This window comes from Trichechus manatus, unplaced genomic scaffold, assembly GCF_000243295.1.
Source record: "Trichechus manatus latirostris isolate Lorelei unplaced genomic scaffold, TriManLat1.0 scaffold00088, whole genome shotgun sequence".
NCBI lineage: Eukaryota > Metazoa > Chordata > Mammalia > Sirenia > Trichechidae > Trichechus > Trichechus manatus.
The window spans coordinates 4,770,719-4,795,580 of NW_004444024.1; the positions used below are offsets into that span (position 1 = coordinate 4,770,719).

A 24,862-nucleotide genomic window follows, 5' to 3' on the forward strand; every position below is an offset into this window, starting at 1 on the left:
ACCCACTAGTAGTTGCTGTTTTTGACTCATGGCAACTCCATGTTTGTCAGAGTAGAACTTTTCTCCATAGGGTTTTCAACGGTTGATTTACATCACCAGGTCTTTCTTCCAAGGTGCCTCTGGGTGGAATCAAACCTTCAACCTTTCAGTTAGCAGTTGAACGTGTTAACATTTTGTACCATCCAGGGATTTCTCATACTCACTAGGATGCCTATACTAAAAAAGTCAGATAATAACAAGTGTCATAGAGGATGTGGAGAAATTGGAACCCTCATACGTTGTCAGTGGGAATGGAAAATGGTACAGCCACTGTAGAAAAGAGTCTGATGGTTCCTCAAAAAGATAAACATAAAGTTACCGTATGACAGCAATTCCACTCCTAGTTATCTACCCAAGAAATTGAAAACACATTCACACAAAAACTTGTGCACAAATATTCATAGCAGCATTATTCACAAAAGCCAAATAGCAGAAACATCTCAAACATCCATCAACTGAGGAATGGATAAACAAAATGTGGTATATTAAAAAATGGAATATATTTAACCATAAAAAAGGAATGGAGTACTGATACATGCTACATCATAGATGAACCTTGAAAACATGCTAAGTGAAAGAAATCAGTCACATAAAGTCATATAATTGTATGGCTTCATTTATATGAAATGTTCGGAATAGTCAAATCTATAGAGACAGAAAGTAGATTCATGGTTGCCAGGGCTTGGGGGGTGGGAGAATGGGGAGCCACTATTAATGGGTATGGGGTTTTTCATTAGGGTGATGAAAATGTTCTGGAGTTAGATAGTAGTGATGGTTGTACGACTTGAATTGTGAATATACTAAAAACCGCTGCATTGTACACGTTGAAACGGTGAATTTTATGGTATGTGAATTATATCTCAATTTAAAAAAGAAAAAAAAAATTCCTCGGTCTCTCAGGGACACGGCATGAAGAACACAAAACCGTCGTTTGTGGAGGTTCAGGGCCTTCGTAGCCCCCTCCTTAATTGTCTTCCAGGTCTGGAGATGGAATGAGAAGAGTAATGACCCCAGGAGAGTCCCCCAGGTCAGAGGTATCCTCAGATCACCTCAGGCTGCAGAAGGAGCTTGTTGAATGAGGGGAAACTCCTTCCAGAGTTGAGAGGGGTTTGAAACAATGGTGGAGGCTTCCGGCAGGAAGTGGGCCTCAGAAGGAGAGGAAGGTCAAGGATACTTGGGCTGCTTAGAAAGGCAGGTGGTTTCCATCTAAATGAAGAGGCAGAGTCTCCCAAAGTCAGACTTCCAGGCTCCCTGCTGAGATTAAACAACAGGAGACCCTGGGAGGTGCCTCTGAAGGGGTTCTGCTTTCATCTCACCTAAGTGAATAGGTTACCACGGGAGAAAACCAGCATAATAATGGAGGCCGAGGGTCCAGGTTCTAACCACAGTCCTGCCTCCTGAGTTAGTTTGTCCAGGAGAAGGTGAAATGAGAAGATCTCTGAGACCCCTTTTGCACTTATCAGCAACATGGTTTGCTGGTATAATTTGAGCCTTGGGCTGATTAGCTCAGTGATTTTATACAGGGTAGTTCTTTGTGGGGATGTTGGAATCTGTTATGAACTATACCAAGGATAAAACTTTATTCTGGTTTTTCCTTAGTCCTGACTGTGGACTGAGCCTTGACCCTGAACCTGACCTCAGACCCCTGATCCTCAACTGAGCCAGATAGACCTAGCCCCAGACCCAGACGCTGCCTTCCAAGAACACCAGGTGTCTCACACACACCTCTAGGCCCAAGGGGGGACTGAGGGAGTGTGCTTCTCTCATCCCCACTGCTCAGGTCATTGTTCACGTGCAAGTTTGTGCACATGGAGGGGTTGGCAGCTTCTCTCTAGAAGGAAGGTTTATGCTGGGAATGGGGTGAATGTGTAATAGTGGCCCCCAGCAGGGAGTTGGCCAGCATGGGCAGATGGAACACACACCCTGTTAGGAAGATCCCTTCCAGCACTGTAGCCTGGGAATCAGAACAGCAGAGGTGCTTTGATTCTTAGATTTTCAGCAACCGCTAAGGCTCCTTCCTCCTGAAACACCTTGGTTCCAGGGTCTAGGGTTACCTGGGGCAGGACCGTTCTCTGGGATTCCATCTCCATTCTCACTCCCTGGCTGTCTGTCCCACAGGGCCAGCAGGTGAGGGAACCCAGATGCCAGACAAGGACATCAAAGTCACATTGGACATAGAAGGCACACCTGGAGACAAAGCCAGACCAGGCACTGAGGCTTTGCGGCCAAGTGTGTTCCACAGCATCAAGGTACCTCTGGGGCCTGGCAGAGGCATGGGCATCCAAACCTAGCAGAGCAGGGTCTGCCGCTTACTGGCTGTATAATGCCAAGCAGTTGTTGCCTTTCTCAGCCTCTATTTCCTCATCTGTAGAATGGGTGGCTGTGAGGCTCAAAAGGATGATGTACAAAAGCACTTAGATTGGTTTCAGACACATGGAAGGTGCCCAGTAACTGTTTCCTATCCCCCAAGGACGAAAGAGGGCTACTCTGTGGGTGGTGGGGGCCAAGACCCCTGACTTCCCTAGAGGGATAAGAAGGGCCCAGGGGTCCTGAACCTGCATGAATACTAAGGAGTTCTGGCTCCATTAAGGGCAGCGCCAAACATCTGAACACCCACTGAAGCACCTACAGGGGCTGTTCACACACGATCTAATTTAGTTCTCACAACCTTGGGATGTCCTTATTATACAGGTGAGGAAACTGAGACTCAGAAGAAAGGACTGAATGCTATGAAGCGCTGGCATGAAAACTCCAATTTTTTGTTTTTAAATTCTTTGAAGAAGGTTTTTCTTCTCTTAGAAATCCTGCCAGTTTTTCAGGAGGAGGACTGAAGGCAGGCTGGGATATTTGGGGGAGGGTGGGGTGGGGCAGGGTGGGGCTGGGTTGAGGTGGGGCAGCTTGGGGATTTGGTGTGTACAGGCAGTCTTACAGGGAAGCTCTAGGGGAGTTCCAGGTGAGGGTGGGATGGAGAAGGATCTGGGTGAATCTGGCTTCCTGGGGAAAGTGGCAGGGTGGTAGAAGCAGGGTGGAAAGTCCAGCTTATCTCAAAGGGGAGCTCTGGGGGTCAGAGAGGGGTCCCACCATTCCTGGCCACATGAAAGCCCTACTCTCAGCCATGTGTGTCTTGGGTGGCCCCCAGACTCCTGGAGTGAATTCAGGACAGCTTTTCTAGTTTTCAGGCCTGTGTGAGAAGCCTTGGGCTACTCCACTAACTCTTTCTCACTCTCTGTCTCTCTGTCTCCTTTGGTCTCTCCCTCTCTTCTTGACTCTCCCTAACTTTTCTCTCCTCCTTTGCATCTATTTTTTCTGACTCTGTTTCCCCATCTCTATTCTTTGCCCCTCTTCTGACCTCACTCTCTCTCTCTTTCCTCAACTCCATCTCTCTCCATGTCTCCCCCTCCACTGATTGTTTCCCCACTCATTCTGATATATCTCCCCTGTGTCGTTTCTCTGTCCCTCTGCCCTCTGACATCTCTGTGAAAACCCTGGCAGTTTTTCGTCCTGTGCCACAGCCTGCTGCAGCTGGCACAGCTCATGATCTCTGGCTACCTCAAGAGCTCCATCTCCACTGTGGAGAAGCGCTTCGGCCTCTCCAGCCAGTCCTCAGGGCTGCTGGCTGCCTTCAACGAGGTACTGGCCTGGGCCTGGGTGTACCCCTCCTCCCTCACCACCCTACTACAAACCTTCCTCTCCCAGTGCCTTTGGGCAATCTCCATCCTAGCCCCTTCCCCAAATCCTCCTTAGCCTGCCCCTTCTAAAGCTTCCTGGCCAAGAAACTGACCAGCCACGTGCTTATGAAATAGGCCCAGAGAAGTCCACAACCTGTCCTGGTTTTCTAAAGACCTCGCCATCTTTCCCTTGGGAAGACTCTAATGGGGGACGTGGGATATTTGAGAGCTAGCTGGGATCCCCATGTCCACCCTCTCTTCCTCTGGATCCTTTACCTTTACCTGTCCTGGAAGGAATCAGAGGAAGTCACTTCAACAGTAGCAACCAGAGAGGCTTAAATTAGATCAGAGGCAGAACTTTCAAACCTGGGGGAGGGTGATGGAGGAGGGAATGATTCCATGGCCTGGAGTGTCAGTCTCAGAGTTGCTCAGGGATCCTCGGGCCTCTGCCTCTGGGGCCTCTCCAGCTAGGAGTGGAGGAGCTGCTTTGGGTGAATTTGGAGATCACAGTCCAGCTGTCACTTCCTCCCCCACCAGATGTTTTTATCCTCAGAGAAGGCAGCTGTCCAGGGAACACTCTCTTCCTCCCCAGTACCCAGCAGATTTCTGTGAAATTCTCCCACTCCTTGGGTAATGTGTCATATTCCTCCCACTCCAAGGCCTGCCGGCTATACCGTGTCCCCAGATGTCCCTCATCGCCCCACCTCCAGATCTCAGCTGTGGGAAGTGAAAGTCATTAGCTTGCTCTGGGACCTTGGGCAAGTCACCCCCCTAAGGCCTCAGTGGCCCATCTATAAAATGGGGAGTGGTTGTCCTTCTGAGTGTCTGTCCTCCCACCAGCCCTACTTCCCAGTGAGGAGCCTGGGGCTCAGAGGGGTGAGTATTTCACCCACGGTCACCAGCCAGTAAATGGTGGAGCTGGGACTCACAGCCTGGCTTCTGACTGCAGAACCTGCCCCTACCCTGTAAGCTCTCAAGTCCCCTCCAGTGCCCACATCCTGGAATTTTGGTTCTAGGATTCAGAATTCCAAGGCTTAGTTGTCTGGCTTTAGACTTAATGAGTTTCTCTCATTCTTAACTTCCCAGATACTCCAAAAGCTTTTCCTTGACTGCCTACCCTCCTCCATATTCTAAATGGGGTCCAAGCCATGTTCCAAAATGAAACTGAAATTCTTGCCTTGTCCTCATTTTTCTCCCATAATGGGGCAGTAGGACCCCTCCGAGAAGGATCCAGAATCTGTATTTATAAGAAAGACCTAGAAGATTGTTACTCAGCCAGCTAGTCCACCACACAGATTGGAAAACTGAGGTTGGCCATAGCAATAAGGATGGTGTGGGCCTCTTCCACCAGGCTATGTCCCACTTTAATGGGTCCTCTTGTCCTTTTGCAGGTGGGAAACACAGCCCTCATTGTGTTTGTGAGCTATTTCGGCAGCCGAGTACACCGGCCTCGACTGATCGGCTGTGGGGCTGTCCTTGCGGCCCTGGCAGGCCTGCTCATGAGCCTCCCACACTTCATCTCAGAGCCATACCGCTATGACCACACCAGCCATGGTAAGAGCCAGAGGGGCAGGGTTAGAGATGGACATGTGGAGCTGCATTTTGTGCACCATGGCCATCTGTAGACCATCATCAGTCAGGATGAGTCCCAGCTTCCCAAGGCACCTGCTATCCCCCAACCCCATTGCCTCCCTGAGTCCCAGTCCTTGGATGTAGGATAGAGTGTGTCCCAGGGCAGTGTTGAGGCCCTCTGGCCTTACTTAGTAAGAGTCTGCTTATACGTCACTGTATTTTGTTGAGATGGAGGTGAATTTAGAATACATCTGAATTTTGGGCTTGACATACAGTAGGTCCTTATGAAATATTTGTGGAATAATAATAGCAGTATTATACACCACTTATGATGCACCAGACACTAGTGTCAGCACTTTACATGTATTAATGCATTTAATCCTCACAAGAAACCAAGACATTGAGGAAATAATGAATGAATGAATGAATGAATAGACAAATGAAAACATAAAAGAATTTTAAACAGGAACCGTGAAGCCCCATACAGTCCAGTGGGATTTTGTTGAGGGCCTACTTGACAAATTGGTGCCTGTCCCTTAAAGAATGACCCAAGACCTGAGTATTCACTTCCTTTCATCCCCCCCCTATCTATTCATCCATCCATCTACTCATCCATTCACCCATCCACCCAACCACTCACCCATCCAATCATTCATCCATCCATCCACCCACCCATCCGTCCATCCGTCCGGTGGCTCACCCAACAAACCCTTAGTGTGCCAGACTATCTCAGGGGACTCAGTCCTTGCCTCCAGGGATCTCTCAGTCTGTGGGAAGGAGACAGAGACAAATAATGACCCCACAGTGTGTCAGTTGTGTGAGGAGGGAAGCCGAGGGTCTATCGGAGCCCAGGGAAGGAGCCCATGCCCCAGCCTAGCAGCAAGAGTTTCCCAGAGGAGGCTGTCAGAGAGCGTCTGTGCTCCCTTGCCCTCCCATCAGCTCACACCTCCAGAGCTCCCACTCTGTGCCAGGGCAGTGTTGAGGCCCTCTGGCCTCGCTTAGTAAGAGTCTGCTTGTACTTCACTGTGTTTTGTTGAGATGGAGGTGAATTTACAATACATCTGAATTTCAAGCTTGACATACAGTAGGTCCTTAGCAAATATTAGTAATATTTAGTAAATATTAGTGGAATAATAATAGCAGTATTATACACCACTTATGATGCACTAGACACTACTGTCAGCACTTTACATGTATTAATACATTTAATCCTCACAAGAAGCCAAGAATTGATGAAATAATGAATGAATGAACAGACAAATGAAAACATAAAAGAGTTTTAGGAGAGATGAAACAGGTATGACCAGCCCCAAGGAGCTCCCAGCTGAGTGTGGGTTGGAGTGAGCATGGGCAACTCTGCTACAATGTATAAAGAGTACAACACCTTAGGAGGTGGCCAGGGGGAGCCATTAGAACCCTGAGTAGGGGGGAACACTTGCAGCTGGAGAGCTGGAGGAGGTGGCACTTGAAGTGAAGTTTCAGGTGGAGGAGCTATGTGGGCCAGGACAGGACAGTGGGAAGTACGGAGTGTGCCTGAGGAATGCAGAGTAGTTTATCTGGGCCCAAGTGGAGAGTTGTCAAGAGGGCTAATTGTAGTTTATCTAGGCCTGAGTGGAGAGGTGTCAAGAGAACTAATTGGAATGCTGAAAAACAATACTTTCTCACTTATTTGTCCAGAATTTTTACTTTATTAATGCTATTTCTGTGCAAGGTCATACACATGCTTTTCCACCCCGCCCTAAGCTCCCTGTGAAGCCCTGAGCAAGCACTTCTCCTGTCTGAGCCTCAGTCTTCACATCTGTCCAATTAGTGAACTAGACTCAGTGACCTCCCAGAACCCATCCTGCTCTGACATTCCAGGCTATTTCGTACATCTATTCTTTATCCAATACTTACTAAGTTCTACTATGTGCCAGGAGCCCTGGTGGTGCAGTGGTTAAGAGCTCAGCTGCTAACCAAAAGGTTAGCAGTTCGAATCCCCCAGCCGCTCCTTGGAAACCCTATGGGGCAGTTCTACTCTGTCCTATAGGGTCGCTATGAGTCAGAATCAACTAGACAGCAATGGGTTTATGGGTATTATGTATCAGGCCGTCTGCTGGGCACTGAGGACACAGTGGTGGAAGCCAGGCATAATCTCTAAATCATCATCGTATCTAATGTCTACTAAGCCCTATACCCAGGCAACACTCACCACTCTTAATGTTTATAACCTTTGGGGCAGGAGTTATCATTTATAAGTGAGGAAACCGAGGCTCAGAGAGGGAAGGAACTTTCCCAAGGCCCACAGCTAGTAGAACTATGACACACACAGGTAGCTGGCCCTGGAGCCCCTGCTCTGGACTACTTAGTTATTCTGCTTCTGAATTCCTTCTCTGTAAAGCTTCTACTCTAGGAGGTTCATTTGAGAGATGAGGAAATGAAGGCTTAGAGAGGGCAAAGACCTTTGTCAAAGTCACGTGGTGAAGCCCAGGCAGCCTCTGTTGAAGGCCTATGTCCAGGTTCTTGATTTTGGTTCACATGGCACTTTACTGTCCCAGGGAGGAGCTCTCTAGGCTGGGTGGACACAGCTCAGAGCCCCAGCTCCCAGAAAGGGCTGGGCAGGCCGCTAACAAAAAGCCACTTCTATATCTGCATTTGGGGAGCCGCAGGGAACAAATGTCTATTACTAAATTAGTACTTTACTGTGCTCTGCAGCTGTGCCCTAAGCTGACACCAAACCCCAGAATGAACTCAAAGGCCACCAGAGCCCTCCACAACCCAGACCCAGCTTCCTTCAACTCAGCCCTGCCTTCAGCCCTGGCCTTGCCCTTCACTCTCTGATCCAGCCATTCTTCTCCTTTTGCCAACACAGTGCCTTTCAAGCCCCTGGTCATATGCTGTGACCTCTCCCTGGAACACTTCCCCCTTCCTTCACTCTCTGGAAAATCTTGTTTATTCTTCCAGACCCAGTTCAAACTCTACCTCCTGTAACTGTCCCACCCCACCCAAGAACCACGGTTGCCACAGCACTTCCACATACCTCTGCTCAGAGGAGGGCATAGTGTTTAAGAGCATGAACTCTGAACCCAGACTGCCCAGGTTCAAATCCTGGCTCTGCCAGTTGCTGTGTGAGCATCAGGTTCCTCATCTGTGAAATGGGTAATGAGCATACCTATCCCCTAGGCTTGTTGCAGGGGTTCAATGATTTATATACAAAGCACTTAAAGCAATGCCTTGCATTGATAAGTGCTATGTAAACATTAGCTATTGCCACACAGGAGTCCCTGGGTGGCACAATGGTTAAGCACTCAGCTACTAACAGAAAGGGTGATAGTTTGAATCCACCCAGAGACACTTTGGAAGAAAGTATTGGCAATCTACTTTAGAAAGATCACAGCTATCGAAAAACTTATGGAGCACAGTTCTACTCTGAGACACATGGGGTTACCATGAGTTAGAATCAACTCCACAGCCACTGGTTTATTGTCATATTATTTTTTATTATCATCTGTCAGAGGATCTGCCACAGGACTTCGAGGCTTCCCTGTGCCTGCCCATGACCTCAGGCCCGGCACCAGCCCCCTCCAACAGCAGCTGCTCCAGCTACACAGAGGCACAGCATCTGGCGGTGGTGGGGATAATGTTCTTGGCACAGACCCTGCTTGGAGTGGGTGCTGTGCCTATTCAGCCTTTTGGCATCTCCTACATCGATGACTTTGCCCACAACAGCAACTCACCCCTCTACATCGGTGAGTGCTCGTCCCACCCCTCCAGGCCCTGAGGGGCAGGCCAGGCTCGGGTAAAAGAGATCGCAGGTAGGGGCTGGGCATTGAATCTCTGACCCTGCCCCATCTGGCCAGCAAGTCATGGAGAATCCTTGCAGAGTTTTCTGAATCTGACCAGGGGACGCAAGCTGTTCTTGCCCACTAGGAGACAGGGCAAGCACTAACCTGCTGAGGGAAACCAAGGCTAGCAGGACCTAACCTAGGCTTTGTGTTGCAGGGATCCTGTTTGCAGTGACCATGCTGGGGCCAGGTCTGGCCTATGGGCTGGGCGGCCTCATGCTGAGCCTTTATGTGGACATTGACCGGATGCCAGAAGGTGAGCCTCCTCCTCTCCCCTCCCCAAGGGGCTGACCAGACTGATTGCTGGTCTCATAGGAGACACTGAGTCAGGGGACCTGGTTTCAAAGCCCAGCGATACCACCGACCTTGGAGAAGCCTCCTAACCTCTCTGTGCCTCAGCTTTCTCATCTTTGAGATAAGGTCAGTAATCTCTGTCCTGTCTATCTCTTAAAGCTACAGTCAGAATCCAAAGAGATGATGGAGATAAACTGTTACGTGCCATCAGAGGAGAATTGTGCTTGTTACTACTAGTGTTATGCGTCTTCACCTTATTCCCTATCTTGTTCCCTCAGGCCCCCAGCCTCATGCTCAGATATTCTGTGGAGGAGACAGATGAACACTCTCTCTTAGTCTGTAGGGGGCTCCTATCTTTAGGAGGAAACAAGACTCATAGGTAAAATAGAGAGGACAATGGCAGGGTGGAGAGAACTTTTGGAGCAGGACTCAGTGACTCAATGTGTTATCTTGAACTTTACCTGGTGACCTCTAAGGGCCCTTCTCATTCTGACCACCTCAGGGTTTGGGAAACTGTGCTGGGTGTACAATCGGGGGTCCAATGGTCTCTGTTCCAGTTCGTGGTCAGAGTGGGCCAAGGAGTGGGACGGAAGCTTGGCTTGAAGGCAGCCATGGAGGAGGAGTGTTCAGGGTCCTGGAGCTCTGGGTCTCTGCTGAGGAGTGGGAGGGGGACTCATGTTAGAACTTTCCTGCTCAGGTGTGCCTTCTGCCTCCTGCTACTTGGAAGTCCTACCCCTTACCTACAGATTTTCCCACAGGTCCTAAAAGCCTCAGGATGACATGCATATGGCTAGCTGGACGTGCAGAGGCTGCTTCTTGTACTCTGGCTTTTGTCAAGGGTGACTCCAGCCAGGACAGATCTGGGCAGCTTTGAACTGAAGTCAAGAGGGACAGCCCCATCCCAGCCCACTTCCTTCCAGGAAGCTGGGCACAGAAGCCAGATCTGGGCTCTGGTGGCAATTCCCCTCTTCCTTGAAGGAAGGTTCTGGGAGTCAGGGTTCCCTGGACACACACCCCAGTTCTAGGGGAGGGAGCATGTTTTCAGATTATGTTGACATCATCCTGGCAGATTGTCACCCCCACAGGCAGATATGGACTGAGATGCCACATCTCTAGTTCTTCTTTCTCTATGGGGGATTTCACAGGGTGGGAGGATCAGGTCTGCTGCAGGCGCAGACGAGTATGTGAGAAGCAGAGGAGTTGAGGATGTATGCGTGTGAACTCTCACTGGCCTGGCACAGAGGCAGGAGGAACAGTAAGTGGAGGAGGGACCCAAGCCCAACAAGTGCCAAAGCCAAATCCATCACCAGCTTGACAGACACATTTGCTGAGTGCTGTTTTTGTGCTCTGGCTCCTTGGGCCAGGAGGAGCGCAGGATCAAGCATCCAGGGGATCAGCCCTGCACAATGGGGGCAGTCTTATCATGCATTTGTAGTTTTATAAAGTCTTTCCAGATGCTGGGAGATTGAAGGAGGATGACCCAACTCAGCCTTGGGGTCCAAAAAGTTTGATGGGAGATTTGTACATTCCAGCCAGGAGCCTGGATTTATCTGGGATAATCTAGTCCTAGCTAAACCTGGCAGTGGATCAAAATCACTGCGGGAACTTGTTAAAGATAAAGATTCCTTTGGCTACCTTCCCACCCCACCCTCTGGTTATTCTAAGTGAGTCTTAGGCAAGACCGGGTATTTTTGACAAGGTCCTCCCTGATGATTTTAATCTTCATGCAAGTCTGAGAACCACAAGAGTAGTCTCAATCCTGTATTGAACAGTAATAAAAACAGCAGTAATACTAGTAATAAAACTTAGAAGAGCAAACACCTATATAGCAATACTATGTGCCAAGCACTATTCTAAGTACTTCACACGTATTTGTTCCCATAATTCCCAGAACAACCCTATGATGTAGGTACTATTATTATCTGTATTTTACAAAGCAAGAAACTGAGACAAAAAGAGGTTAAGTAACTTTCCCAGAGACCTGGTGGCACAGTGGCTAAGAGCTCGGCTGGTAACCAAAAGGTTAGCAGTATGAATCCACCAGATGCTCCCTGGAAACCCTGTGGAGCAGTTCTACTCTGTCCTATAGGGTCGCTAAGAGTCAGAATTCACTCAACGGCAACGCTTTTTAGTTTTAACTTGCCCAAGGTTATGCAGGCAGTATCAGAATTCAGACCCAGCAATCCATTTCTAAAGTCCATGACCTTGACTACTCTACTATAATGCCTTAGTAGTTGAAGAAGCTGAGGCCCAGAAAGGGTCAGGTTCTTGCCCAAGCTCACACAGGCCATAACTTGCAGAGCCATGGCCAGAACCCAGGTCTCCTGACTCCCAGCCCAAGCCTCTCTCTGGTGCTCCAGGCTGACTTAAGTCCCAGAAGCCAGCCCCAGGGTGCTGGCCTAGAAGTGATGGCTCACCCTGACCCTAACATCGCCACTTTTTTCTCTTCCAGGTGGCATCAGTCTGACCTCAAAGGACCCCCGATGGGTGGGTGCCTGGTGGCTGGGCTTCCTCATCTCTGCTGGCGCGGTGGCCCTGGCTGCCATCCCCTACTTCTTCTTCCCCAGGGAGATGCCCAAGGAGAAGCATGAGCTTCGCTTCCGGACAAGGATCTTGTCAATTATAGCCTCACGTGTCAGCAAAGTAAGCCTCACTCACCACCTCACTCACCATGCCCTCTGCCTTCGTAACCATAAATTTTATCCCTTCTGTGCACTGCACTTCACGGCCTACCAAACTCATTCATACCTGGGATTCACTGCATCTTCCTAACAGTCCTGCAAGGTAAGTATTACCTACCCGTTTCACAGTGAGGAAATTAAGGGCCAGGGAGTGGAAGTGACTTACCCAAGATCACAGAGGCAGCAAGGGACAGAGCTGGTATGAGAACCCAAGCCTATCCAAGTCCATGCCCTTTACTCTAACCACTGCACTCACTGCCTCTCTGCTGGTCACTAAAATTTTTTTTTTGTAAATTCTGAAAGTGCTATAGAGATGTTAAGAAATGGGAGGATGCAGAGGGTGGGCAGGAGGGTCTAGGAGACTTCTCTGAAGAAGAAAGATTTAAGCTGCATTTTGAAGGATGTGTGGGAACTTGGAAAGGAGGAGGGGCATTCTAGGCTTGGAAACAGCATGGGCAAAGGATTGGCTGCAGAAATGAACCTGGCCTTTTTGGGGACAGTGAAGGGGACAAGCGTGTATTCAGTGTGTCTCTGGGCCAGGGCCCAGGCTGGACACTGGCCACGTAAACATCAGATGTGGTGTCTACCCTTAAAGGGGGCTTGATCTAATGAAGACATAGATTCATAGACAAGTAACAACAATCTGGTATGATGTTCTCAGGATATCTCATTGAATTCCCTGCTTACCTCTTAGGGCAGCTGGTGTTCTCCTCAGAAAAGGGCACTGAGGCTCAGCCAGATGAAGAGATTTGCTTAAGATCACAGACCTAGTAAGAGAGGGGAGGATATGTGAGCCATTGAGCAGGATAGATGGTTCCAGACCTGGGACCTCCAAGTTTTCTAGGGTCCCACAAAAGCATGAGACCTGAAAAATAATAAATTGGCTCCAAAATACCAAAGAAAGAAGATGACAAAACTTTTTTAAAGTTGAATTATAATGTCATTAATGTCAACTTCATTAATTTTCAGTTAACATTCATACACATTTCATTACAATTTGAAAATTTTCAGATTAAATTTTTTTCTTTTCCCAAGTATGGATAGTGATTATTGAGAAATCACGGACAATCATAAATTGAGGAAGTTACTTGTTGCCAAGTAATTTGAATTTCAAAGGGATAATTTATAGAAATCCTGTAGAATGTTTTCCAGCACGAAGAATTCAACTTATTGTGACAGGTTGGTGCATTCAAATGTTTGCTGTCCTGTGGGAGAGGGCCTCCTTCTTAGAGGAAGAGAGTTTGGCTGTAGAAAGGGCTAAATCAGCCCTGACTCCCAGACCCACACTGCCCTACAGAACCTCACCACCCTGCTCTCTGGCTGAGGCAGAGGATGTGTACGCGTGGAGGGAGATCAAAGGAAAATGATGTTGGAATAGCCAGCAGGGTCCAAAACAAGAAAGGCCTTGGCTGCCAGGTTAAAGAGTAATGGATAGCCCTGGAAGGAAGGTAAATAGGGAAGTCCCATGGCTCAATCACTGGGTGGTAGGCAGAGGAAGAATTGTGAGGGACAAGGGATGTGTGTGGAGAGAGGCTGAAGACAGGGCTGCCAATGAGGCAGCCTTTGCAGTGGTCCTGGCAGGAGCTGCCAGTGGCTGAACCACTGCATTGGCAGTGAGGTGGTGGTGGGGGGATGAAAACAGGAGCTACTCAGGAGATGGACTTCACAGATTCGGGTGTTGCTCTGCAATGGGCCGTTCCAGAGACAGTGAGGGATTGGGCTGATGCTGGGATTGGGTGCAGCAGGTGGTGGAGAGTGGCCAGTTTCAGAGGAAGAAGAATGGAGTTTGGAACCATAGATGGTCCCTCCTTGTTCCGCCTAGCTCTGGCCAAAATTTGGAGGAGATGGAATTCCTGTAACTTGGGGAAGAGTTCTTAGAAGTGGGTGATCATAGAGGAAGAAGAAAATCTGGGTTGCTGATTACTAATCTGCAAGTTGAGTCCTAAATTTGAACGGAGAAGAACAGCCAGATGGGCAGTGGAGTGAGCTTGACTTTTGAATAGGTAGAAGAAGCAAAGCTGGGGGTAGGAGACTTGCCTATGCTGGGCTTGGTCACATGTCAGCTGTGTGACCTTGTGCAAGTCACTTCCCCATTCTGTTCTGTCATATAAGATGCTGAGGTTAGATTCCTGGAGCAATACTCTGTGCATCTCAGATTCTGAGAATGCACAGTTCCTTGAATTGAAGCTGCTATAATTCAGAGATTCTGGTTTTAAGAACTATGCCTCTGTGATTCCTTAAAACCCTGGCTCCCCGGCTGTGAAACTGTCTGGCTGTCTGGATTCATTCTGTCAGCACATTGGGGATGGCGAGTAGGGAGAGAAGTGGGTGAAAGCTTCTTAAAAAAGAACTGAAGGCTGAGAACATGATGATCTGCTTCCAGCAACTCTCAGGCAATAAATATTGATGTGGCAGCACTTGTTCCTCCACCTCCTTAAGGCTGCCTTGGCCAGGGCTGCTTTCAATTAATGCTGGCTGAGCTGGCCCACCCAGGCCACCAATGGGGAGGTGGATGGGCTAGAAGGAAGGGCTCAGTTAAGGAGAAAGTCCAGGTCTCCAGACCTGGGGCAAGTATCTTCTGCTGGGAAAGGGAACAGGCAGGAAGACAAAAGTGAAAAGGGGGCTATTTCTGAAACTTCTTCAAGTAGGCCCTCCCAGGCTCTGGGCTCGGGGGTCTCCCAAATACCCTCCTGGAAGTAAATGCAGTTTTTAAAGTTACCCAGGAGAGAAGGTCTCTGGCCTCCATCTCCTTACCTGTTCAGTGGGCAGTCAATCCCACAAGATCTGCTAGCTCTGACAGGTTCAATGATAGCTCCCTGTCTCTGGAGTATTCTGTGAGCATTTTCACAGGAAAACAGAGGGGTGAATCCCACAGCCCCTTCCTCAAGGAGCTCTCAGGTAGTGAGGGAAGATTGGGGCATTTGCATAGAGATGAGACATGACAGAATGACAGCCCAGGTTTCTCCCATGGCCATGACCACATTCTCTGCAGTCCCCACAGGGAAGAATATGAGATGGGACTGGGGGGTGGGTCATACAGGGGATGCCAGGAGCAGGAGCTCTGCTTTCCTGCCTTTGGCTCTGTACCTGCGGCTATGACCTCAGAGCTCTGGTGGCTGCCCAGATGCTCTCTTGGGAGCGATCCAGGGCAGTCCTCTGGGTCTCTCTCTAAGCCTTATCTCCCCTTCTGTACAACTGACTGGTCTCTAAGGTTTTGTCAGTCCCCAGGACTCCTGACAGGCGGCTCTGCAGAGCCCATAGAGTAAAGATGGTCTCTTGGAGGCTCCCTGGCAGGTAGTGGGGACCCCATTCAGCCAGCAACTGAATGTCCTCCATGGCCCTGTGGCCCTTCTGAGTACCTGCCCTTGGGGCTGGGCCAGAGGTTGGGAGAGGCCCAGCCAGCTACTTCCCAGCATGCGGGCCTCTTCTATTGGGAGCCACTGTCCCTGCTCAGCCTCTGAGCACCACTGGACTCTGTGACTTTCCCTCTGGCTCATTTTTTCCAGGATTCTATGTGTCTATTATTGCTAGGATAGCTCTGAGAGTCTGTGATGCAAAGGTTACATCATTTTAAGGTTCTGCAATTCTAATAGATTCCCAAGTACTTACGTTCTATTATTCTAAGATTCTATGCCTCAGATGGTCTTTTGTGTGTGTGTGTGTGTGTGTGTGTGTGTGTGTGCATTAGGTGAAAGTTTACAGAACAAATTAGATTCCCATTCGATAGTTTGTGCTTCATGGCCTTCGTTTTATTCCCTACAATGTGTCAGCAGTCTCCCCATTTCCGCCCTAGTTTCCTCATTTTCTTTTGTCCAGATTTTCTACCACTTCTTGCCTTCTCGTCTTTGCTTTTGTGCAAATATTGCCCTTTTGACCTCGTATAATTGACTGTCCTGAGGAGCATATCCTCTTGGGTGTTATTGTTTATTTTAGGGGCTTGTCTATTATTTGGCTGGAAGGTGGTCTCAGGGGATGGCTTCAATTTCAGGTCAGAAGGGTTTCTTAGGGCCATAGTCTTGGGGGTTCCTCCAGTCTCTGTCAGACCAGTAAGTCTGGTCTTTTTTGTAAATTTTATTTTTTATTCCACATTTTTCTCCTGCTCTCTCCAGGACCCTCTGTTGTGATCCCAGTCGGAGTAGTGCCTCAAATGGTCTTGACTCCCAAAACTGACATTTCTAAATGGCTATGATTTTGTCCTAAGAGTCTATGGTCTATGAAATCCATTAGACAATCCAGTTGTTAACCTTGATGTACTTCGTGAGAATGGTCAGGGGTGGGGGACAGGAGTAGGAGATGTCAATGGTCCTTAAAACCCAAGACCTAGGGCTGATTCACTGGGATCTGCCCAGTTGGGAGGACTGCCCATTCCCCTGGGACTTTGTGTTCTTTCTGCAGCCTCTGTAACTTCTGAGGTGACGTAAGCCTTCCTTGCCCCAGTGCCTTTTCCTTGAAGACACTGCCTTTAGACCCCTCCCATCCCTGCTGTGTCTTCCTCATCCCCAGCAATCCAGGGCTTGTGACTCCATCCTCGCCCCACCTCATCTCTTCAAGGTAAAGGGACCTCAGTGATCATCCAGTTCAACCCCCCACTCCATTTTGTAGATGGGTGGATTGAGGTCCAGTGAGGGTCAAGGATGTGCCCAGAGCTCAGCTAGTACTACTGGCCCCTGCACCCATCTGTACAAGGCCATTTTCTGACCCCAAAGGGCTGAGGAGATACTTCCCATTCTGACCTGGTACAGATCAGAGCTTCCTCAAACGTTGGGGCTGGAGGGCATTGGGGTGATCTCCTTGAATGATTTTCAAACTGTACCCCACAGAATCCAAAAGGTACCACCACAGACAGAATGAGGATAGGTGTCTACCCAGCAGAGCTAAGCGTCTTCCACCTCCTTACGTGCACACACACACACACACACACACACACACACACACACGTACTTCAGTCAGAGTGATTCTACTTTCACGTGTTTTATATGACAGTCTTTTGAGTGACATTTCAATTGGGAAAAGGGTTTTGTTGCTAAGGACCAGTTTCAAAACCACTGATCTAATCCAGTAGCCACATGTGACAGAGGAGGAGACTGAGGCTAAAGAAGAGAGGTGACAGGTAGCTGATCTAGCCAAAAAGGCAACATGTGAGATGTTCCTCATGTGTGAGGAGAAAGTGAAGAAGGGAGGAAGGGAAGCCAGCAGCTGGCCATGGTTAAACACATGTGTGCCTACGCTGCACCAGCTGGGTCTGACTTCTGGCTCTGCTGTGCACTAATTCTGAGATCTACACAGTGGGGATAATCATAACATCTACATCTTGAGGTTACTATGAGAATGAAATGCGGCACAGCAGTGAGGTGGGAGTTTCAATGCCTAGCACACAGGGTGCAGCTTAGTAAACAGGAGGGCTTGTTCTTAGCATCTTCTTCTGATCAGGTGAGCTCTTAAGAGGAAAAATACTAGAATACTGTACTCCTTTTTTTTCTCTAATATTCTTAAATACCTTTCTATATCCTAAAAAAAAAAAAAAAAAAAAAAAAAAAAACAGTGCCATTGAATTGATTCTGACTCATAGACACTGTGCAGACCTCAGAATTAGTCCATAGCAGAGCCAGAATTCAGACCCATAGAGTAGAACTGCCTGCCCCATAGAGTTTCCAAGGAGCAGCTGGTGGATTCAAACTGCCAATGTTTTAGCAGCTGAGCTCTTAGCCACTGCACCACCAGGGCTCCTTTTGTATCCTATTTCCATCATATTTCACAAAAGGTTTGAGGCAACTCATACCCAATCACGTACAGTAAAGTAGAATAGTGGGGATAAGGCTAACATTTATTGCTTGCTCTGCTCCCTTTGTGTGTATTATCTCATTTCATCCTCATAACTTACCAGTCATGGGCATACAGTTATTACACCCATTTTACAGCTGAGGAAATCAAATTTCCAGAGAAGTTAAATAGTCAGAGAGATTGAATAACTTGGCCAGGGTCACATGGCTATTAAATCAAGGAGCCAGGATTTAAACTCAAAGAGACTCATCCATTCCTGAGCTGTGCTAAATAAATACATAATTTAAGAATAAGGCACAGGAAAAGAAAATAAGACTAAATAAGAGCAGATCGTTCCCAGCATGAAAGAGAAAAACATAGATGCACAGATGAAAAGGTCAATTCTATTGTTATAGGTGAACCATATATTTGGTTCTGAACTTTCTGGCCTCCGACAGGACAAGAGAGGAATGGCCAGTTGCATGAATCTCATTATAAGAAAGGTGGAAGCATGTCTTGTCCCTCACAGAAGCTCACATCTCCAGGCACTCTGCTAGAAAACACTCTCTCCCATAGTGGGATAGAAAGTGTAGCACATAACCCCATCCCTGCGGCTGCTTCTTGGGGCAGTATGTGATGGAACTGAGGGCTGGCAGAGAATTCCACAACATCTGCCCGGAGGTGACACAGCCCTAGGACAGAGCCTTCTAGGAACTCAACTTCCTCTGAGGATGGCTCCTGGATCCCTTGAGGCTCAGCAGACTGTGGGGCCTTCTGGGCGCTGGACCACACACAGTATTCCATGGCTCTGCAGGCTTGCAGCAGTCAGCACAGAGCTCCAAGAGAGGAAGTTCTAGCCAGCTCCCTCAACCCAAGCCTGCTGAGCTGGGCAAGCCACAGCCCAGATGGGTCATGCCCCAAGCCCTGCTCTGAGCTGTGGCACAATGTTTCCTGTTTCTGGAGCCCACTATTAGTCAGGAGTCCCCAAAACACTCGAAGGCAAAGAGGCAGAAACCTGTGGCAAGCCCGGGGGGGAGCAGGAGCTAGCGATAGTCAGTGCTCACAACACCCACAGGATTAAGCCCAAATCCCTTAGCTTGGCCCTCGAAACCTCCCAGGTCCGGCTCTAGCCTATCTTTTGCCCCCTGCTCCTGCCCCAGTGAGGCTTTTCACTGTAGCCAGTTGGGTCTCCACTGCCTGCCCATGACAGGCTCCTTCCAACCGCCATGCTGCTTCTAATAGCCTTTCCCTTCTTATCTATCCAAATCCTTCAGCCCTCGCTTCCCCCTGGAAGCCTTCGCTGACCACGCCGGCCCTTGAAATTCTGTCCCTCCCCTCCTGTCTCCAAACCACATTCTGTTTTCACAACCAGAGACTGGGGTGAGACGGGAGTGGGCGGGGGAGGTCTAGAGGTTCAAAAGTCTGCTCTGCCTGAGTCCCTGGTGACACTTCCCCTTTCTGGCCTCAGTTTCCTCTTTATAAAAGAGATGCAGTAATAATCCCTGCACCAGATGGTTGCGGGAATTAAATGCCACAGTGGATGTGAAAGTGCAGTGCACACCATTTAGGGCTGTACATGGGGGAGCAGATGACATTGGATGGTTGTCTTCACTGTTAACATGGAGACAAGGAACCCCAGGCAAGGAACTCACAAGATTCTGCCTGCCTCTAAGGGCACACCTGCCCTCCCTGGCAAGAAAAATTATGCCTCTCTCCAGCCCCTCCCAGTTCCTCTCCTAGGGCAGCACCCCTCTCCCTCAGGCATCCAGGACCCTCCTACCAAGCTGTGATGTCCCTCCCAGACCACTCTCCCCAAAGGTTGACCAGGACTGAGAAAGGAGCAAGAAGATTCACCAATCTCTTTAAGGCAGCGCTGTCCAATAGAAATATAACACGAGCCACATGTCATTCTAAATTTTCTTGTTGTCACTTGCCGTGGAGTCAATTCTGATGCATGGTCATGTGTGCAGAGTAGAACTACTCCATAGGGTTTTCAAAGGCTGTGATCTTTCAGAAGCAGATCACCAGGCCTGTCCTTCCAAGGCATCTCTGGGTGAGTTCGGACTGCTAACCTTTTGGCTAGGAGTCGAGTGCTTAACTGTTTGTGCCTAGGGATTTCCTCTGAATTTTCTAGTAGCCACATTAAAAAGTAAAACTAAATTAATGATGTACTTTGTTTAAATTAATCCATATATCCAAAATATTATCATTTCAATATATAATAAATATAAAAATTTAATAATGAAATATTTTACATTATTTTTTTCCAAAAGAAGTCTTTGAAATGTGATGCATATTTTACACTTACAGCTCATCTCGATTCAGACTAGTCACACTTGAAATACTTCATAGCCACATGTAGCTACCGTGCAGCACTAAGGTATAAATGAGTTATAGACCGGGGATGCCCCACCCAAAGAAATAAGCCTTAAATTGGTGAGATTTCAGGCGCCCAGACCAACAGGTCAGCCTGGTCTTCAAATCACAAAACTCTGTCTCCAGGGGCTCTGGGCTCACTGGGTTTGGTGGGTAAAGCAAGAGTTTTCTACTCACGCAGGCATGAGTTCAAATCTTAGTTCTGCCATTTTGTAGTTATATAATGTTAAACAAGGTACTCAACCTTGAAGTTTGTTCCCTTACGTGTAAAGTAGTGTACGGTTCCTTCCTTTGCAGGTGCCAGTGAGGAAGGAGTAGGATCATGCTTGTGTAGCCACCAGCCCATACCAGTGACCTCATATGTCCTAGAAGCTTAGTTCTTCTAGACCTCCAGCATGCCCAGTGTAGACCCTTTACCACTCTCTGAACCATTAGCACAATAACACCTCTTGAGGTTCTCATTTTTCTTCCAAGAACCTGACATTGGCTGCACCCACTGCCCTTGGAGACATCTCTTGCACTCATTCTTTTAATAGGTATTTACCAGCTACCCACTATGTGTCAGCCCTGTGTTAGGTACCATGGTTTCAGCAGAGAACAAGATAAGCACAGTCCCTGTTTTTGCAGAGCCCAGGGTCCATCAGGGGAAATAGATACTGAACAAGGTTTGACTCAGACCTAAGTTGGTATACCTTATTTTCTTAAAAAATCAACTTAACTTCTACTCTGAATGCCCATCCTACCAGATCAGCAAGAAATTCAACCTCAGCCTTACTCAAGGTTTCCCTTCTCAAGATGAAGCAAAGATCCTGAGGTCTTATATGGTGCCGAGGCACAATGGAGGCCCCACCTCCATCCAAGGAGCTTCAGCCCACACTGGTCACTGTGGAGATGGCTGCCGTCTGCCCATGTGCTCCCTCTTAGCACGCCTGGAGTACAGTGGTCTTGGTGCGTCTGGGAACATGAGAAGCCAGGGCCCAGTTCCTTAGGTCAGCCTGCAGCCTGCCCCTCTGAGGTCAACTGCTTCCTTGGGCCCTGTTTCAGAGATATGTGGCTCCCTGTTGCTCTTGGACCCCACAGAATTCTTGGTCCCACCCCACCCCTGTTTCTAATTTTCCATTTTAGGGAGGATCTCATTCTCTTCCCCTCCTCTTGGGAGTCCTCCCTGTCTCCTCACACTTCTCCACAACACCCAGAATGATCTTCTCAATGAGCTCAGTCTTGGGAAACAAAAGTTTAGAAGGAACATCTTACAGCTGATTACTGCTATCTACCCTGCCATGAACCTCCCTGAGGCTAGAAAACTCAGAGTCAGCCATCTGCTGGAATGAAAGAAGAGAGGAGAAAGGGAAAACCTCAAGAGAAACAAATACAGGCACATAAATATTTGAATGAATTATCTTTCTGCATAAGGCCAGACTTGAGCGAGGGAGGGAATCAGGTGGAGAAAGCTTGGAACCAAGCCCCAGAACACCCCCAGGGCGGGGGCAGGTATGGAGGTTCTGAACTGTGGGAAAATCCAGCATTTGCCCCACTAAGCTCCCTAAGGTATCAGACCAGAGGGTGAGGCCCATAGGGACTTAACAGAGAATCCCAAATGGGCTTTCCAGCCTTGCCAGTCCTCCCCTATGCCACACAGCAGTCTTGGCCAGGGAGGAACTGTTCTCTGCTTGCTGTCGTGGCGATTCCGACTCATACGGACTCTATAGGATAGAGTAGAACTGTCCCATGTGGTTTGCGAGGCTGTAATCTTTAAGGAAGCAAGCTGTCACATCTTTCTACCATGGAATGGCTGGTGGGTTCCAACCGCCAGCCTTTCAGTTAGCAGCCAAGTGCTTAACCACTACGTCACCAGGGCTCTGCACACTCTTAGTTACGGGGAACTCACTTCCTCCCAGGGAAGCCTTTTCCAAACTGCCCTTTACATAGGGCTTAAGTCTCTCCCTGGAACTTGTTGCTCCTAATTCTGATCTGGACCTACATAGAAAAATGGAGTAAAACCAGAACCCACTTGATCACTTATACGAATGACCCAGTGCAAGTAGCAATTTCTCCAAGACTTAGTTTTCTCATCTAAAAAAATGTGCACATAGTAGTACCTGCCTCAACATGTTTTTTTTGTTAGAGACAATGCAGGTAGACTACCTTGGACACTGGGTTCTCTCCTTCCCTTGTACACAGGCTCTGAAGTCAAGCTATCTGGGTTCACATCTTATCTGGACCACTTACTAGTTGTGTGACCTGGGGCAAGTTACTTCATTTCTCTGTGCCTCAGTTTTATCATCTGAAAAATAGGGATTCTAATGGCACCTACTTCAGAAGGTTCTTGTGAGGTTTCAATGAATTAATTAATTGAAATTCTTACAACAGTTCCCAGCATGTAGTTTGTGCTTAATAAGCATTAACCATTATTTATCATCATTTCCTCCCTCCTTTCTGACAATCAGAAGTCTGTGACTGTGTTCCCCTGCACCCCCAGTCTTCTCTTGCCTAGGATAAAAGACCTCTCCTCCAGGGGTTGCGCGTGGGACATCCTCAGCCAGGTATAGGGATGCCCTCCATGTTGTCTATTGCTTCCTTACAGTGTGGGTCCCAGAGCTGAGCACTTACTCTGGGTGTGTCCTTAGTCATCCAAGGGGAAGAGAGAAGACTGTTGTCTCTTGGCTCCCTTTACCCAGTTCCCCTCCTGTCATAGCAGACAGGATAGAACTGAATGAGCCTGAAGGCTCAAACCACCTCGACTTCTTGTCAACTTCTATCACTGGATTCTCCTATTCATGGTTACCCTCAAGGTGACAAGTCATAGGTGATGTAATAACTGAAAATAGAGGTGTGGTAATAACCATGTTGATGATGTTGATGGTGGTGGTAGTGGTGATGGAGACAGTGACAGTGGTAAGGATGTTGGTGATGATGGTGACAGTGACACTGATGGTGATGGTGGTAATGGAATAGATGACACTGACAGTAATGGTAACAGTGACATTGATAATGATATTGGTAATGGAGACATAGTTGGTGACAGTGGCGGTGATGATGATGGAATTGGTGAGTTGATGGTGGTTATTTTTTGTGACACTGGTGGTGATAGAGATGAGATTGGTGACACCAATGTTTATGGAAACAATAACAGGGATGATGATGTTAGAGATAGTGATACTGATGATGCTGATAATCATGATGTTAGTGATTCTGAAGGTTCAGGTGATGATGATAATGATGGTGTTGGTGATAGTCCTGGTGGTGGTAACCATGACAGAGATGATGATAATGGTAATGACAATATTGGCTGTTGTGGTATTCAAATTATACTGATAATGATATTGATGATGATGTTAGTGATGTTAATGGGGAGATATTTAAGGTGGTGGGAATTGTGATAATGATGTTAGTGGTTATGGTGGTAATTTTATAAGTGATGTTGGTGATCATTACGATGTTAATGATGGTGCTGACAATTGGCTGTGGACACTGGTGATGGTGAGGACAAAATTTAACCACTAGAATTTCATTAATTCTTTAAAAAAAACAAAAACACTTGTCAAGAGCCTATAGTGCCAAGAACAAATGGAACACTGCTGGTCCCCATTGCTCCTGACAAGAGCCAGAAGCCCCAATCTCTCCCCTCCTAGAGTCCCCTGCCCCAGCCCATAGCCGTCTCTGAGCAGGATCTCTGGCAACCATGTGACTGCCCTTGGTTATGTGTCTCTCCAGGGTGAGGGCTCCTCCTCTGAGCAAAGCCCTGGAGAATACCCAGGGAAGCAAAATGGCCTAGCCCAGTGTGCACCAGACCTGACTGTGATCCAGTTCATCAAAGGTAAGTGAGCTCCAGGCCAGGCTATGGGGAGGCAGAACTAGAGCAGCACTCAATGCCTGACAGGATCCAGCCCCTTCCTCCCTTTCTTGATTCATCCTCCACATCTACAGGACCTTCATTAGCACCTGTACATTCCTTACGAGTCTTTGCTCATACAATTCCTTCTGTCTGGAACATCATTTTTTTGTTGCTACCTATCAGAATCTTCCCTGCCCCTCTAGGTCATGCTCATGGACTACTCCTTCCTCCAGCATTCCTGGCTCTCCAGCCAAAAGGCTGCCGCTCTCCGTCCTCTGGGTCCTCAGAACCCTCAGGGCCTCTGTTTCAGCTCAGATCTGTGCCATGTGCTTGTCTGCAGTGAGCTCCTAGAGGTCAAAGCCTGGGCTGGCTCACCTGTGACCCCTTTTTTTGTCCCACTCTCCACTGACCCTGCAAATAGGAGGTCTTCGGATAATATTTGCCAAATTCCCAGGCTGTGGCATGGATGGAGGGAGCTCTGGGCTGAAGTCCAAAGACCTGAGTTTTTATCCTGAGTCATTGCTACTTTTTGGGTTTCAGTTTCCCCATCTGTACAGTGCGGCATGAACTCAATGATCTAAGGTCCATGCATCTCTGATTCTGAAAGTATGAACTGAACCAATCAGTAACCAAGGTATATGTTGTGATTGGGCCATCTTTTCTAAAGATCTCAATCCCATAAACATTGATTGAGTGCCTGCTGTGTACAGGCTCTTGTAGAGCACTGGATGGCAAGTCAGAAGACCTGGATTTGAATCCTGCCCCTAACACTGACCAATGTAAATCTTGTAGAAGTTACTTTCCTTCTCTAAA

At 48.1% G+C, this 24,862-nt stretch overlaps 1 protein-coding gene across 1 annotated transcript in view; it reads left to right on the plus strand.

The window, feature by feature from the left end:
- The first annotated feature begins 948 nt into the window (after positions 1 to 948).
- The window catches only part of SLCO2B1 (solute carrier organic anion transporter family member 2B1), a 40,664-nt gene continuing 16,750 nt past the window's right edge, over positions 949 to 24,862 (plus strand). The window contains exons 1-8 of the mRNA XM_023736497.1: positions 949 to 978; positions 2,088 to 2,288; positions 3,532 to 3,669; positions 5,099 to 5,261; positions 8,774 to 9,007; positions 9,261 to 9,359; positions 11,850 to 12,040; positions 23,929 to 24,031. Of these exons, the coding sequence (XP_023592265.1) occupies positions 949 to 978; positions 2,088 to 2,288; positions 3,532 to 3,669; positions 5,099 to 5,261; positions 8,774 to 9,007; positions 9,261 to 9,359; positions 11,850 to 12,040; positions 23,929 to 24,031 (1,159 nt within the window). The remainder of the gene's footprint in view (positions 979 to 2,087; positions 2,289 to 3,531; positions 3,670 to 5,098; positions 5,262 to 8,773; positions 9,008 to 9,260; positions 9,360 to 11,849; positions 12,041 to 23,928; positions 24,032 to 24,862) is intronic.